This window comes from Saccostrea cucullata, unplaced genomic scaffold (genome assembly GCF_032062105.1).
Source record: "Saccostrea cucullata isolate Sc308-1 unplaced genomic scaffold, CSIRO_AGI_Scuc_v1 ctg13544, whole genome shotgun sequence".
NCBI classification, from domain to species: domain Eukaryota; kingdom Metazoa; phylum Mollusca; class Bivalvia; order Ostreida; family Ostreidae; genus Saccostrea; species Saccostrea cuccullata.
The window spans coordinates 1-16,959 of NW_026920264.1; the positions used below are offsets into that span (position 1 = coordinate 1).

Consider the following 16,959-nt stretch of genomic DNA (forward strand, 5'->3'; position numbering starts at 1 on the left):
AATACTCAAGGTAAACAATACATTCCTCTTCTTAATATGATTTTAGTTTTGTCACATCATCACAAATTAATTGAAATGCAATAAAATAAATCAATTTCCTATTCCCGTGGATCTAAATCTTCGATAATGGTAAAAAAAAAATTTTTGTCTAATCTTTGACCGAATAAGCACTCTTTCTTTCAATGGAATAATTATTTTGTTTTTCGTTTGTTTTCATTTCTTTTCCGTTTTTGGTCAGGTTTGATATATGTCGTAAATAGTTGTGATAGAGAAAGAATCACTGAATCTCAAAGAGAGCTGTTTGAAGTCCTTGATAGTCCTGAGATGAGAGGAGTTCCTGTTCTCGTTATTGCTAACAAACAAGATTTACCCGGTACGTATATAATATACTGATGAAATACAATTAAGGTGAAATGCATTTTAAGTTTTTATTTACTATTTGTTAAAGTGCTTTAATTTAGATGTCTTTGATTTTTTTTAACGCTCTATCTATTAGGTGCCATGAAAGTAACGGAAATTTCTGATTTGATGACATTACATAAGATTGCATCTAGAGACTGGTTCATCCAAGCAGCAAGTGCAACAAATGGAGAAGGAATAATTGAATCCATGATAAAAATGGATAACATGGTCAAGGAATACAGAGAGCTTTCTTAACTTTATTCCCCAGAAAAGAATTATTTTGCCTTGTGATAGCAAATGAACACACAATAATTTTTATTTCTTATTTTCACTCAAATAAAGTTGCATGTTCCATGAACTAAATTACCCCGAAAGAAAATTTGTTTTTTATATGTACCATGAGAAAGAAACATGTTGAAGCAGTTATCTATTATTTGGTGTTTGTTTAATTTTTAACTGCAGAAAAAATAGTACAATAGCTTGCCAAAACTATACATCATATACCACAACTGTAAAATAACATAATACTGCAAACGAAATAAAGACCTCTAAAAATACTATGTACGAGTTGTGAACACATAGTCTAGTGATGCAATATAGAAAAGGTTACATTTGATGACAACCATTCCTTTCTCCCTTTTTCCATTACATTGTTGAAAATATACAGGTAAACATTTTGTATAGTTAATACATTTATGGAAATGGTAGGTCATTTGTTTATTCATTACTAATACAAATCTTGTCAGAGGTGAATCAAACCATAAAATAAAGAAATGAAATACTAAACAAAAAACTTGATACGTTTTTGACAGAATGATAAAATGGGTTAACAATTCAAAAAGTAACTGCAAGTGTACTGTAACTGCAAAAAAAGTTGTATTTTTACCTATTTTTCCTATTGCTTATATTTTTCTTCTTAAATAAATCCGATCCTCATATCATAAAAATCAGGATTTAAGCAATTTAAACTTCTCGCAAAATGACTAAAAGTTAACAGAGTATAGTAGCACGAAAAAATTTAATTCAAGCTCCATTTTAAAATTGAATATAAAGAGGTGTCTTCCTTTCGTAGTTGTGGAGTGGATATCCTTTCAAGGTCAAGAGAAATTACTTTTCAACATATACATTCAACATACGATACAAAGTAAGAACATTCAGAAATTTAGACACCGGTTCATCTTAAAATCTTTAAAGTGTAACTATATTTCAAACTTGACATAGATACATGTACAGTCTTGTATGCACGTATACTAAAATTTCTTAATGTTTAAAAAAACGAGATTTTAAAAGATTTAATAAGATTCGTTCCCTATAATGTCCATTGTAATCTCATCATCTTTCCTTTTGTACTTGCGGAAGAAGTAAACCATTCCACCTCCCAAAACGAGGCCAAATATGAATACACCAAAAGATGTCCCCAGTAGTAGAGCTGTAAATGAAGGGAGTATACTTATCGAGTGCCTTCGTTTATGAGAAAATTGTTTCAGTCTGTGTTTGTGAAACTAGGAATGATTAGTAATTTTAAACACATGTTATATATTTAGTCTGGACATCCTTTTTACCTTAGGGCAAAAAACAAAATGCATATATCATATGTAATAAATAATAGGGTTTTTTTCTTTCTTTCAACACAAATTTTACCCTTCAAGTCGTTCTATTAATGATTTCCCATCCCAGCTATTGTTTAATCACTCAGGGTTTTCTCTCATGACATGACTACCCTACCTTTGACACTGGCTCTGTGTCAGTGGACTTCTAAGCTTCCTTCATTACCAAGTCATAGACCGGAAAAGAACTCTAGACGACTCTTTCTTTCTGTATTTCATGACCTTGTTTCAAGAGATATATGATAAATTACCTAAATTTGAGTCCGACTTTTGTGGAGAGATTTTGCTGACATTAGTTGATGCTGAAGAAGTATTGCTGGGTACAGTGGCAGAGGGATTGTATACTCCTGTAAAGAAAAGCAAAATGATATATCTCGATAAATTTAATGATCTCCAAAAACTAAGATATTACTATCTGTGTGACAAGTTACGATAACAGTCTTGTACCTCCTTTAAGGAAGGATAATTTTTATTAAAATTTGTATTTCTTTGTCAATAAGAAAAAAAATGTTGTGAAACCACAAATTTTTCGTTGTTTTTGAGGAAAGATGGCATCCACAAATTCATGTCCACCACTATATAAAATTTTAATGTACTAGTATATTAAACTACTCAAAAATTCTTTATCCACGAAATCAAATATTCACAAACCAAGCGTTTTTCCTGAAATCACAAAAACTTGACCTCGCGAAAATATGGGATTTTTAAAAATATAATCTGCCTGATGATTTAATTTAAAAATAGATAACAGAGAAAAAATCAAAACAATAACATACTTATATACAGATTACAGAAGCCGCTAGAGGTGATATATCCGGGTCCTATCTGCTTTGGCGTTGAAGACATTAATTCACATTTAGTAAAATTTCCACAGTAGGCAAAAGTACGACAGTTAACGCTCTCTTCCTCTATACACAGTTTTGCACATTGGTCAACAGACACGCCATCAAATTCCAAGACCTTCCCAAAGTTCATCTGCTTTCCCTCCACAAATTTAAAGTCATCGATGTATTTACCTTCATTGTAAAAAATCATTTTAATTTGGTTTATTTCAAATTTCATTTAAAAAATAACCGAATTAATAGAATACTTTATATACAATCCCATTTGTACTATAGTGTGCTCAGATTCAATATTTGCAAAGTTAGCTTGGTTTTAAACATTTTTTTCTAATGAAGAAACGTTAACCAAATTTTTGGCAACTGGTAAAAAGTCCATTATTTTAAGACTATGTATCAAATGTAAATGCAAAATCTATATAGTTAGAAAAAGTCTACTGATATTGAGGTGTAAATGTACAAAGGTATCAAATTACTCACGTGAATAGTGATTACAATTTGGAGTCTTTTGAAAAACAGCCGTTGGAGCGTCTAGTTCATGAGTATTTTTCAACCGACAAGTTTTGGAGTTAGCACAGTAATCGAATGATTTGCAGCTGTCAGTAACGGTGCACTGTTTTGCACAAAGATTTGCAGTAGGAACTGCCATTATGACATTATCAGCATTTGTTGGAAAGGTTGTCCCAGGTTTTGCATTATAGTGATCCAAATATTGCCCTTCCAAGAAAATAAGACATAAAGTAAGTATTTTCCCACTTAGATATCAGTTGTTTATTTCCCAAAATGTAAACTGCCTGTAGAAATAAACCAAGGTCATACTAGCAAATATGAATATTCAAATTTAAAAATTTATCTTTAAATTTTGTTTTATATATTCTATACGCCCTTACTTGTATAGAGGTCACAGTACTTGTGTTGCTGGACGAGGGACTGGTTAAGTTCTGGATGAACTGAGCTGAGGAGGCACAGACTTTGTCCTGAACAGTATATAAATGACTGACAATCAAATAGTTCCTCCATCAGACACTCGGTGGCGCAGTCATCCACCGCCACACCACGTACTGTGTACTCACTCCTCGCCATTATAGAGTTCTGTTTGTACACCGTGAAATGCTTCATTGTCTGTCCTACCAATGCAAAACAGTCACTATTATCAATAGAAAATGTTATTGCTCAGATTAATTTAGATTAATGTTACATTTCAAATAGATAAGTTAATTCCCACCTCCTTGAACAATGTCACTTGAACTTTGTATAGTGTCTTTAATGCTGGATGCAGTGTATATTTTCTGAAAAAAAGTTGTCAAATTCATTTTAGAATGGTTGAAGATAAAAAAGGTTTTTTCTTTTACATTTTAATAAGGTACTGTGACAAGTAACTACTTACTGAATAGTTGCTGGTTTTCAGCGGAACGCTCAAATGTCCGGTGTATACTGCGTTTTTCAGATTGCTGTAGGCCACCAGCAATGTAGGAGCAGGGGCAGCAGAGGCGTTTACAGACTCTTGTTAATATAATTAAAGTACTACCATTATAAGAGAAAAATCTGAATAAAAGGAGAAGCTAGCATTTATGACACAAATATCGATACAGACAGTTTTGATTAAATACATGACTACCAGGTCTTAAAAGATTTGATTGTGGTAAAAAAAAAGCACTCACTGGAATAATGCTGACATGTTGTTTTGGCCGATGGTTGATTTCCAGTTGAGACATGGAGACTACTTAGATAGCACTTGCTTACGTCTGGACAGAAATCAAAACTATTGCACTGAAACCGATTGATTGTCAAACACGCATTTGCACATTCATCTGCAGATTTCAGATTTGCAAAAACGGCGTCGGTTCCGAGAGTTTTTGTGGCTATCGGTAGTTTTGTAAATTCCGCTGATAAAAAAGAAAACATAAACAAATTGTAATATTCTTTCTTTCTTTATTCAAGAAAACTAGCTGGATAATCAAAATACTCACTTAGAAAAGGCGGCCTTCCCAGGATTGTCGCAGAGACGTAAATATGGTAAGGGTCATAGTTGAGAGAAATTTCTTGGAAGCGTAAAATTGAGGCACCTGATGCTCGAGACATCATTTCTAAGGCTTCTATTCCAAAGACTTTCTCATAGATATCCAAATAAGGATGATATTGACCTTCACAAAAGAGTATTCATTTTTATTAATTTTTTGTGCAGGAAAGAGCAACATATTTAAGGTTTAAATATAATATTTTGTCTATCTTCTTACCTGGAAATGTAATTTGAAAATGATGTTGATCTTGTGACGAAAAACATTTCTTGATGTCAAAAAGGGATAAATCGGGTTCGAAGTATTCAAAGTCAAAGTAATTTGTAGTGATTACTAATGCTTTCTGTAAAAAGAAGTCATGGATAAAACAAAGTAAGATTGAGATAAATACTACTGTTTTCAATCCAAACATCTAGTTTAATATCAACTGTTTAGCTATTGTTATACTTATAGTTTGTTTTGGTGTGACGTAGACGTCGGTTCTTCTTTATATTACCAGAAATGTTAGAAGTCTGAAAACTATCAATCGGTAATATTCATTTAATTAAGCTGAGTTTATTACTAGTGACCTTTTGTTGCAACTGCATGGACGTAACAAGCAGTGAGATACATTTGCGTTGCTTCGCATGACCATTACTGTAACATTAGGATGTCCATACCTCTACAATTATCATGTCAGTCTTAGCCAGGTATTGCTCAGTCACACCTGAATCACTACTGGCACTTTCCGCCCATCCGTTCTGTAAAACACGAAAGAAAAAATATTTACCGTTCATCTGATTGCATACACGAAATTAAAAGTTCAAGACAGTTTGTAAACCTACCACAATGAAGTAGTACTCGACAATTGCCGTGTACTTCCCAGTAAGTCCAGGCATCGTAAAATTCTGAAGGATAGCTTCATACACGTTTGTCAAAAAGTCTCTGACAGTTCTCTGTAAAGAAGAGTTCAATTTTTAGTTAATTCCTTGCTTATGTATACTGATAAAAGTTTTATTCAAGAATTATTTTAAAAATCGTCGAACTCAGTTTATTTATATTAAAGCCAAAAAAGAATGATATAACTGGAAATGGCATAAGGCCAGCATATATATACAAAAATAACTAGCAAAGAAGTAACAATGAACAAGAAAAAAATATATATAACTGTCAATTTTGCCAGACTTGTTCATACCTGGCCAATGAAACGCATCTGCGGCGTCAGATGAAAAATGTTCATTGGATTCTTAAGTTTCACCACATAAGATCCGTCTGTGATTAATTCGGCAAAATCCAGCGTACTATCGAAAGCTCCTGGTTGTATGGCAGACACCGTACAATTCTCGTAAAACCTGTCCAATGCATACTGAATTCCTAAGTTCATAAAAGAATACTAAAAATAATGCAGGTGAGTTGATCGATTTCATATTTTCTCTCAATCTTCTTCATGATGACTGAAACAAACCTTACCTGTGTTGAAGTCGTGTATGACAGACATAGGATTTGTAGAGTAATAAGGACTAGTGGGTTTTGTATTGTGGAAGTCGTATCTAACCAGTTTGTAGTCTTTGCTGTACCATACCTTTAAAATTCGTAAGAAAAAAAGATTATCATTGGACTCAATTAAATATAGGGAACTTAACGCATTTTTTTCATCTTTATGAATTGCAATGACACTACCTTTGAATCGAAAACCTGTCCATACTGGGGTATGACAATCTCTTGGTTGTATGAAAAGAAGTTTTTGATGACAGGCACTGTTGTTGGTGCAATCCATCCTAACAAATAACCAAATTTACAATCAATATACTTCTTAAAATCAAAATTCTCCACTTTGTAACAATTTTCTTGACGTTAAGATAACCCAAATTCTTATATTCATTTAGAATAGAGATATTAATTACCGTAAGTAATAGAGAGATCAACACCAACATATGTCTTCAACTGAAAAAAGAGAAGTATTTCGTTATTTGAAATTAATTTTGAGTAATACAAGTATAAAATATAATTTTAAAAATAATTATTAAGTGGTTTTCAACGTACTTAACCATTAATTATTTGATTTTAAAAAATGATAATAAAAGAATAAGCAATATTTCTCTTTAAATCCAGATTGCTTTATAAATCTTACTGCTACTGAGTCGATGATGACTTGGACCATGTAGTTCTGAGCTAAAATCGCCTTTCTCAGTGAAGCATAGGCATCATACAGGGTTTTCTCAACAAAGGCGGGGCCATTTACAGTTCCTACAGGGAAAAAATGGACACATGACTAGCCACATTAAATTTCCACTTCCGTCTCTTTTTGATTTAATCCAAAAGTTGTATTATGAAGTTTAGCTCTATGACTTAAAAATTTTCCAATTTTTATCCTACTAGAAAAATGATCACATCCACTTCCATTGACAAGATGAATAGAGCCCTCTGAGATGTGTCGTCTGCTGAGCCGACAGGAACCCTGTGTATCCCCAGGACAAAAGTCAAAACTATTGCAGGTAAAGTTATCAAACTCCACACAAAGTTTGGCACACATCACTGGATCAATGATGTTTTTGAACATGAAGTCGTCTGTAAATCCAGACCTTTGACCTTTTGTGTAGGTAAACTGTGCTGAAAAGATACAAATATTTTTTTATATATGGTTTTGAAGATCTCAACCCAGATCGATATCCATGGTTATTTCAATGTACCTACTTGAAATCAATAGAATATGAATGGATAATTATTTTATTTAATATCAGTAACATCTAACCTGCAGCAGACGTTCTGTCAAGAAGGGTTGCTAGGAGATAAACGTCTGCTCTGTCGTACTCCACACGGACGTCCTGGATGCGAAGTGGCGACACTTGCATAGTTTCGCCCAGTTTTTGTCTTGCCCCGTATATGAAGGAATCCACCAAAGCAGGTTGCATTGCACCTTTATTATCATCATATAACATCAATATGATGTTTATTGCATTGCCATATATTGTAATGGACTTTTACAAAGTTGCATGTGTTCCCAAATAGGTGCATTTTTTGTTTCATTATTCATCCTTACTATATTCTTATGTAAACTACTCATAATAGAGCAAGAAATTTAAAAAAAAAAAGAAGAAGAGTAGTTGTTATTGCTTTAAGTGGTAAATATAATATTTTTGGATTTTTCATGTCAAAGAAAGTCCCTTGTATCATATCATAACCTTGTATCTCTGCATGGAAATTTGTAGGGGTCGATTGATGAAGCAATCTCGACTAGTAACAAGATTTTTTTTATATTAATAATTCATGCATTGGACAATTGGACATGTATTTAGAAATCTGTTACATTTAATTAAAGAAAATCTATATATGTTATAGTGTATTCATAATTAACAACTTATTTATTCATTAACGGGAGGCCTCATTTTCAATAGTTCTCACTAAATGTAGAACATGCATTACACATGTCATTTTCAATTTGAAGGAAGATGAGTAAAACACATCTTAACATACCAGGAAATCTTATTTTGAAGTGCACTTTGGCGGTTTGTGAATAGCAAGATGAAACGTCAAAGTTGGAGAGGTCTGGGTGATTGCCATCAAAATCCATGATGTTCATCACTTGATGAAAGTCCTCCTAATTAAGAACCCGTTTACTTTATCTTCAATTGGTAAATATTAAAATACTTTTTAAAAAAAAGAAAGACTTTAAATGATATAGAATACGTCACTTCTTCAACTTACATCTTCTATGTCTATCGTGATTTTCACTGGAACGTCACGAGTAGCTGCACTTCCGTCGTTTGGGTAATTAGTGTAATCATCCTAATGAAATATATTTATCATTTTTTATTTTTAACGTCGGAGAAATCGATGTAGTAAAATCTGTTTTATACAAGATTACAATTAGATTGGCTTTTTATGCATATCTTTAATTTTAAAGGGAAAATTATTTACCGTAAGAAAGTAGAATTCAATGGTAGCGTTTGAATTTCCAAGCCCCTGTACAAAGTAGGGTCGTTTGGCTGAGAAGACATCGCATGTCATTTTACGACATACACGCTAAATGCAAGATAGAAAAAGTATAAAAGATCATTCAAACAACTACATAATCTAGAAACTGAAGAAAGTAAACATAATAACAAAATTTATTTTTTTAATATGGAAAGTATTTAGATCGATATTCTACTATTTGTTCTCTTTGCACCAAATGTTATCTTACCTTTCCGACGTAAGTAAAATTTGAATCTAAATTAAATAGCTGTAGGGGATTTTTCATGTGTAACTCAAATGATCCGTTGGTTTTTGTGGCTGATATAGTTTCAGCTGCACCGAAAGCTTTACTTGACAGGGGTAGTACAGTACAATTCCCATAGAAGTTATCCTTGACGTACCGAACACCTGTCAAACACGGAATATTTTCATTTCGTGCGTTGTATACATATACAATTTCGACAAGAAAAAATATAAACTTAAATTATTTCAAAATAAATTATAATTTAATATTCCATCAATATGAAGTTTACAATAAATGATTAAAGAAAGGCTATGTCACGGGGGAATATGACATTTGTTTTCATTTTTACATTAATAAAAAAGACCTCAAACCTCCATTGAAGTCATGCACCTCTGTGAGCGGGTTAGTATTGTAAGATGGTGGACCAGATGACAGTGGTTTGTAGTCAGTCCTCACCAATTTGTAGTCTTCGTCGTACCAAACCTTTTTCGTCAAAACAAAATACATGTAAAAGACGGAATGTCGCATATGAAAGTTAAGTTAAGGTTAAGAAGGTTAAGGTTAAGTTATGGGAAATCATATCAATTATTATAGTTATTATCTAAAACCCGAATTAGATTAGGTGATATTGATTTAAATCATAGTGTGAATTACCTAATGAAAAGAATAATATACTGGACTAGGGGGGTTATTATGTGCGTAAGGATTTGAGATTCTGGAGAAACTTACATCCACCGTGGTCACTAAATTAAGAAGTTCATTGATAACTTCCATTCTATAATAGAACTGGGAGGGTATCTGAGGCAGCCCCCGTGTGTTTTTTCTTCCTGGACATACGACTCCAACAGGGGTCTGTAAGGTAAAAATTCAAAAAGCAATCATAATACCATTCAAATTTATTTCCCTTTCTGATTTAGATTTACTATGAGGATTAGTCGTCCGCGTAGTGCATTGGTTAGAGTGTTTGCTCTAAGATCGCAGAGTAATGATTTGATCCTAATATTGCGGGTTCGAACGCCACAGGAGGAGGTGAGACCGGTCCGCTCCATGAAACCTTGTAAACTGATCCTCCGTGACAGAAGGTCCTGTCATGATAAAGAACCCTCAATGCTCAAGGGCCGTAAAAGTCAAATATATATCAATTTGCAGCCCTCTACCGGCAAATCGTGGGATCTCAATATGCAATAAAAAATTTCAAAAGGACGTCAAACAAACTAGGATTAAAAGTACCTCAAAAACGGATGTGATATCCTCCGGAAGTGACGGAATAAAGTTATAGAAGTCATATACGTGATGCATCGGGCTTGTTCTCCCGGGGCCCTGAACCTCAGCACGGACAGGCACACTGACAAAGCTTGATGATGTATTCCAAATGCCTTCCGCTACAAATAGACCTTATTATGCTTTAAATGGGCGATTATTCGATCTAGTGTATAATAATATTTATATTAAGAAGATATGTAGGTTGATAAACACAAAAAACAGGTGATGTAATATTCTGAACACTGTTCTTATACCTGAGAAGTAGTAATCAATAGTATAGTTCAGCGAAGCCCCAGCCCATTGGAAGACAGATCTCCAGTGATTCACTAGGATTCCTCGTATCGATTCCTGACCTATGTATGTCTAAAATTAAACAGGGTTACTTTGTCCATTTCTCTCAAAATATTTATTATGGAAAGAAAAACTATAATTGTCAACATACTATACCTCATTGTATTTGCTACCAAACTTCAATGCATAACTGCTGTCTAAAACATGCAACCTTCCATCGTCTCTCATTTCACCGAATAGAGATATCGCCATTGATGAACTTATGTTTCCTACACTACAGAATCCATCTGAAATAAATCATTAGTACTAAACATGTGCATTTTATATCAAGAAGAGACGCAACTTAATGAAACAATCAATTATGAAAATTATCAAAGAATCGAAATAATCAAACGTAAGTTTATATGTTTTTCTGCTGACGGGTAAAAATATTCTATGTCCTATATTTCTGTACGAATTTACCACCAGTATGTGTTATTTTTCTTGTCACTACATTTGTATTTTGTTTCTTAGTGTATGAATATCAAGAATGATTTTTTAAAAAACGTAGAGTGAACACTCTTTTATGACAACTTACTTGTGACGTAGAAAATCTCATCGGTATCAAAACTGTAGATGATACTTCCTTGAATAGCATTCTTAAGAGTATCAATTCTCACGCGGTTACCGTTATAATCAAAGTACTCTAAAATATCCACCGTGGTATTTTTATCCACGATGTTCAACTCAATGCGAGTCTGGAAAAGGGAGGGAATCTGAGGAAGTTTTGGCTCGGGTGATACTACAAAGACAAAAAGATTCTACAAAGGTCTTCTGTGCCCTTGTCTGTTTTTCGACTATTGAGTATTCAAAATATACTTGTTCTATTTAAGTCATATATTTATATATAAAAGGTTTTGAGAAATATTTTTCTTTCTTTCCTTAATTGTAATAAGTCTTTGGGAAAAATTAGAAAACTGAGTTTTTAGCAAATGTATGGCGTATGAAATCTCCACTTTTCTGGGTTTTGTTTTCACAGTTCAATAAAAAAATTAAAGACCAAACAGAATTTTTGAAGTTCTTGAGATAAATAATTTAGGACTAAGTTTTAAAATGTTTTTTAATTATATAGTTTTCAAAACACCTTCATATCTTATTACATGTAGCTTCAGCTAGAGAGCTTCCAATCAAAGAACAGATTAAGCAAAAAAATCAGTGAACATGCTCTTCTCACTTAATTAAACGTTCAAAACATTTTTGTTGTACACATGTAGTATCTTTTAGCTCTCTTAGTCGATATACTCTGTTATCCCTTCTTCATTAAAGGGACATGGGCACAGTATATGCTAAAAATATTCAATTTTCACCCTTTTTTATATTTACAAATACTTCACTGGGGTATTTTTTTATTATCAAAAATTTGAATTTCAGTTGATGTACATGACAGTTAAGATCTCTAAACATTTGTTTTGTAAACCTTGTTTTTGTTTACAAAGGTTAAATATATAAATATATAATTGTTCAAAGCATATTTTATTCAATAAAGAATTTAATTCTAAATACTGTTAGACATTTTATAGTGGTGTGCTGAATATCTTTTTTCTATAAAATATATTTTCCATATGTAAACAAAAACACCTTGTTAATATTATAAAGAGTTTTAACTTCTCTATCTCCTTTGTAAAACAACAAATGATGTTCGATTTTTTGCTGATTATTTGAATTGCCCAAATTAGGAATTGTAAACATTAAAATTGCTTTTTTAAAAATTCATTTGAACTGTATCCATGTCCCTTTAAATAAAACAGTCAAATCTGACCTAATTGATACCATCTTTGAATAATATTGTGAATTTTTTAAATACAATAACTATGAGATGAATCGCTCCTTAAATACAAGGTTTCTATTTTTTTTCTACATCAGAAATGTTCAAGAAGGCGTAGGCGTCAGTAATTATCTACTTAAAGATTTTTTCCCTCTTTAGAAATCAAGTTTCCTCATTTTTAAGTGCTTTACGTAATATTAGTATTTACTTTAGTTGATAATTATAAGTATTTTGTTTACTTTTAAAATGCCCCTTTCAAAACATGCTTTAAAATTCTTGTTTTTCGTTGGTCCATTATAAAATTTATCATGATCAAAATAAATTATTTCATCCTTTTGAGAATCTCCTGCATAATTAGTTATGTTAATTCAAAGTAGGATGCATGTGAGACAGCTATGTGTACTTAAACGAATTGACTTATATACATACCTGTAGCTAATATATCAGCGTTACATAAAGAAACAAAAGTAATCGTCAGTATAGTTAGAAGTAAATTTGGAACATTTACCTACAAAACAAATATATGGATATGTCAAAGTACTCGATGATTTTCATAAAGTAAAATGTATCTTAAAAACATCAGGAGAACATTATAAATAAAACCAACAAACCGCCATTATAGTGCGTCTTTATCCGTACATCGCATGTGATACTGAGATATTTTATCAGATTCCGATAAAGGTTAAAGTTGTCTGATTAAATAACAATAGTTATGAACATTATCTTGTGTAAGTACTAGAATCGTTCTTAAAAAAAGATATCTGTTGTAATATAGTGGTATAAAAATTGTGCCCTATAATTATAAGTCTATAGACTTTAAAAACTTTAATATTTCCAATGTTTATTGAAGGAGCAGCAAAGTCGATGTTTGACTGCAGAGTGAGATATTGGACCGCTTACGTCACAGGGTTGGCGTGGTGAACTATATCTTATTATCCTCACTAAGACATTAAAAGTGATGGAGAAACTTATTGAGTACTGTGCAACAATATATTCAAGAAGTGGTGTAAATCAGATGTGGATACTTAAAAATTCCAAGGAACTTTTGGACCATTTAAAATCACGATTTTTTTCCAGAATCAACAGCTTAAGAACTTACGACTTTTCAACTTTATACACAACCATTCCCCAAAATAAATTAAAGTCCATGCTTTTCGATATCATTGACAGCTGCTTTTTTAATAAAAATGGAACTCGTAAACTTACTTACCTTGTCATTGGTCATTTGCAAAATTATTTTGCTTAAAAACATTCTAATTGCACACACAAGTTCTCTGAAGTCAACATCAAAAAGATGCTAGAGTTTCTGATTGACAGTATCTAAGTTTAATTTGGTGACCAGGTCTTCCAACAATCTATTGGAATTCCCATGGGTACCAATTGCGCTCAGTTATTAGCAGACATATTTTTGTATTCATATGAAACATAATTTGTGCAAAATCTTATGCGTGAAAAGAAGAAAACATTTGCTGTGGCTTTCAACTCGTCATTTAGATATATCGACGACGTATTGTCAATTAACAATTGTAATTTCCATTCTTATGTCGATACGATATATCCCGGTGAGTTTGATATCTAATGAAAGATACCACAGAGTCTGACGCTTCTGTTTCATATTTGGATATTTTACTTGAAATCTAACAAACCAAGCTCTATGATAAACGTGATGACTTTAACGTTTCTATTGTCAACTTCACTTACTTATGCTACAATATGCCTTCATCACCTGCATACGGAGTTTATGCATCTAAGTTACATTGTAATTCGATACGCAAGAGCATGCTCTACGTATGAACAATTTTTAACACGATGTAAATTATTGACAAAACAAGTTGATGAAACAATTTTGTCAACAGTCTCGTTTAAAGTCATCATTTCGTAAGTTCTACGATCGACACAATGACCTTGTCAGCAAATACAATTTATCATTGAGTCAGATGCTGAATGACGTTTTTCATACCAATTGTTAGTCCATTATTTATACATTGAATTGACGACGGATTTTTCCGTTATTTCCCGATCATGACAAGGAGTACACGGCGGTTATGACCGGTCAGCAGGGGATACTCACTCCTCGATGGCACCTAACCCCACCTCTGATATTTTGGAGATCCGTGTGTGCTCTGCTCCTATATTGTATTGTTTTGTAGACTTTTGATTTTGAATACTGTTGTATCTCCATATTTTCCACTGCAGTCGCTGGGGTTCTACATATCTGCGGTGCGGGAACATGTAAACGAAATTAACATAAATAAAAGTAAAATGCATTAGAAAACATTTATTGTCTGTGTTCTCTGACAAAATGCGTTTTGTCTATTCCTCAAACCAAACTTGCTTTCGGCCTTACTGCGTCAGGAACACATTTTGGTTCTTAGGTCCTTCGAACCCAGTCAATAACAAGTTACCCTCCAAAATAGGCACCATTTATTTTATAGTAAACGAACAACTTGGCTTAGTTCAATGACTTCCGCGTGTATTGAGTTCAACCAGTCCTTGTATTTTACATAATTTACATGTACGTGTTGTTGTGCTGTATCTTTGTTACAATCTTAAAGAGAGTCATAAGTGTCCATTTGATATCTTATATCAAAAACGCCCACAACCATAATATCTTCTTTCATGCACTTTGCTTGTATAATACTTTTTTCCGTAGAATCAGGAATTGTTATTTATCGTTGACTTTATCTTCGTACGATTTCATGTGGAAATGTGGAAATGTGATCATCCCGCTTAAAAAAAAATCTGGCAACTGCACACACACATTACTATTACTATTAAATATATTTATAAGTAGTGTTAGTAAAACTATCCATTTATTCATAATAACCACAACCCTGTAGTTTATTGTGCTGAATCTTTTCTTCTTGAAAGGAGACTTTGCCTTGGTCTAAAGGAACATATAGTCTTGAGATAAAAGATACCACAAGTCTGAGACATATCTTTCATATTTGGATATTTTACTTGAAAAAGACGTTTATGGTAATCTAACAACCACACTCTATGATAAATGCACAGGAGTTCGGGTACCTATCAATTTACCGAATTTTTCAGCAAATTAAAAAAATACGTAATACCTATTATAGGTATTACGTTTATTTTTGAATTTAGTGAAAATTTCGGTAAAATTGATAGGTATGCAAAATCCTGTGTATAAACGTGATGATGACTTTAACTTTTTTTATCGTCAACTTCCCTTACTTATGCAACAATACTGTATACCTTCATCACCTGCTTACGGAGATTATATCTCTCAGTTGATTCGATACGTAAGATCATGCTCTATGTATGTACAATTTTTAAAATGAGATAAATTATTGACAAACAAGTTGATGAAACAAGAATATCAGCAGTCTCGTTTAAAGTCATTATTTCATAAGTTCCATATATGGTCGATACAATGACCTTGTCAATAATTACCATTTATCATTGAGTCAAATGCTGACTTACGTTTTTCATACTAGTCCATTATTTATACACTGAATTGAAGACGGATTTCTGCGTTATTCCTGATCATGACAAGGAGCACACGGCGGTTGTGATCAGTCGGCAAAGGATGCTCACCCCTCCATGACACCTGATCCCACCTCTGATGTTTCGGAGGTCCGTGTTTTCTCTGCTTTTATTTTAATGCATTGTTTAATGGACTTTTGAGCTTGAATACTGATGTTATCTCCATATATTTCAGTCCAAAACCTGACTTACTGGAGTTTGTAAGAATGCTTTTGATTGAGGTTTGATTCATGTAGCTTAATTTGACATTTTTTGACGATGTGATATATATGCACGTTAATTATATACGTAGAGTCATTAACTTTTTTAAGAGGCATATTTTGGCTAAAAAGAAAAGACAACATATATTTCAAGTTTTATCCTTTGTCGAAGTATTCTCACAGAAAAAAAGTTAAAAGATCCTTTTGTAGTTTCTTATTTTGGAATTGTGAACTAAGCAGTACAAATGATCAACCATAAAGCCACCATTAAAAAGTACGTCGTACATGTTGTACATAAAACAAAATGTTGCGAAGGATCATTTCATATTAGTATAAAGTAAAAACTTTTGACTTTAAACAATACTTTATTCAATCAATGGTCAAAATTATGCGACAAAGTACATGATTGTGTGTTCTTTTTACATGAATTGTGTGGTTTATTTTTTCCTGCAAGTAAACTCTTCTGTCTCTGCTGATTAATCTTTCAGACTGAGAGCACTATGTTCTTGAAGTTATGGTAAATTCACAACCCACGTTGATGCGTCCAGCAATAGACATAGCCATTAAGAAGGCAACATTGTTAGACCCGAAATTTGAAGGACATGCAATGTCAAGGGCAAAGAGAAGGAAAAACCTCTGTCAAGGTCATCTTCAGGTTGCACAGAGTTCCATGTATTCTGATGCAGTATCAAGGTCTTTTTCTTCTTCACGCTGGCGAAAGACTGAAAAACAGAAATATGCGTATGTTAAGTGACATACTCCTTAATTCAAGACTTAAATATATAAGGTTTCATATTCATAGCTAATTGATAATTAAATGTTTTTATTCTATAAAGAAGCGTTTTATT

The 16,959-nt window shown here is 32.7% G+C and overlaps 2 protein-coding genes across 2 annotated transcripts; one reads left to right on the plus strand and one right to left on the minus strand.

Moving 5' to 3' along the window:
• Positions 1-238: 238 nt before the first annotated feature.
• LOC134245971 (ADP-ribosylation factor 1-like) lies at positions 239-699 on the plus strand (the record flags this gene model as incomplete). Its single annotated transcript, XM_062728203.1, has 2 exons — positions 239-373; positions 497-699. Coding segments are annotated over 2 exons (296 nt in total), but the record flags the coding sequence as incomplete, so codon positions are not given.
• Positions 700-945: 246 nt separating this feature from the next.
• On the minus strand, positions 946-13,062 carry LOC134245980 (uncharacterized). The gene is made up of 31 exons (XM_062728213.1): positions 13,013-13,062; positions 12,831-12,909; positions 11,175-11,378; positions 10,754-10,884; positions 10,561-10,669; positions 10,274-10,425; positions 9,773-9,895; positions 9,415-9,526; positions 9,029-9,207; positions 8,764-8,868; positions 8,551-8,631; positions 8,320-8,443; positions 7,598-7,762; positions 7,222-7,455; positions 6,977-7,092; positions 6,750-6,789; positions 6,526-6,623; positions 6,316-6,427; positions 6,041-6,219; positions 5,691-5,801; positions 5,526-5,606; positions 5,086-5,209; positions 4,819-4,992; positions 4,510-4,734; positions 4,236-4,351; positions 4,074-4,137; positions 3,739-3,975; positions 3,329-3,565; positions 2,786-3,025; positions 2,261-2,356; positions 946-1,831 (listed from the first exon to the last, which is right to left on the minus strand). Exons 1-31 carry the CDS (start codon positions 13,016-13,018, stop codon positions 1,695-1,697), a joined length of 4,191 nt encoding a protein of 1,396 aa, XP_062584197.1. The 5' UTR covers positions 13,019-13,062; the 3' UTR covers positions 946-1,694.
• Between the last annotated feature and the right edge of the window lie 3,897 nt (positions 13,063-16,959).

Coding starts and splice junctions, on each gene's coding strand:
- LOC134245980 (XM_062728213.1), bottom strand. Junction 7,456..7,597: donor TGACAGAACGTCTGCTGCAG/GTTAGATGTTAC, acceptor GTATCTTTTCAG/CACAGTTTACCTACACAAAA. Junction 3,566..3,738: donor GTACTGTGACCTCTATACAA/GTAAGGGCGTAT, acceptor TTTTCTTGGAAG/GGCAATATTTGGATCACTAT.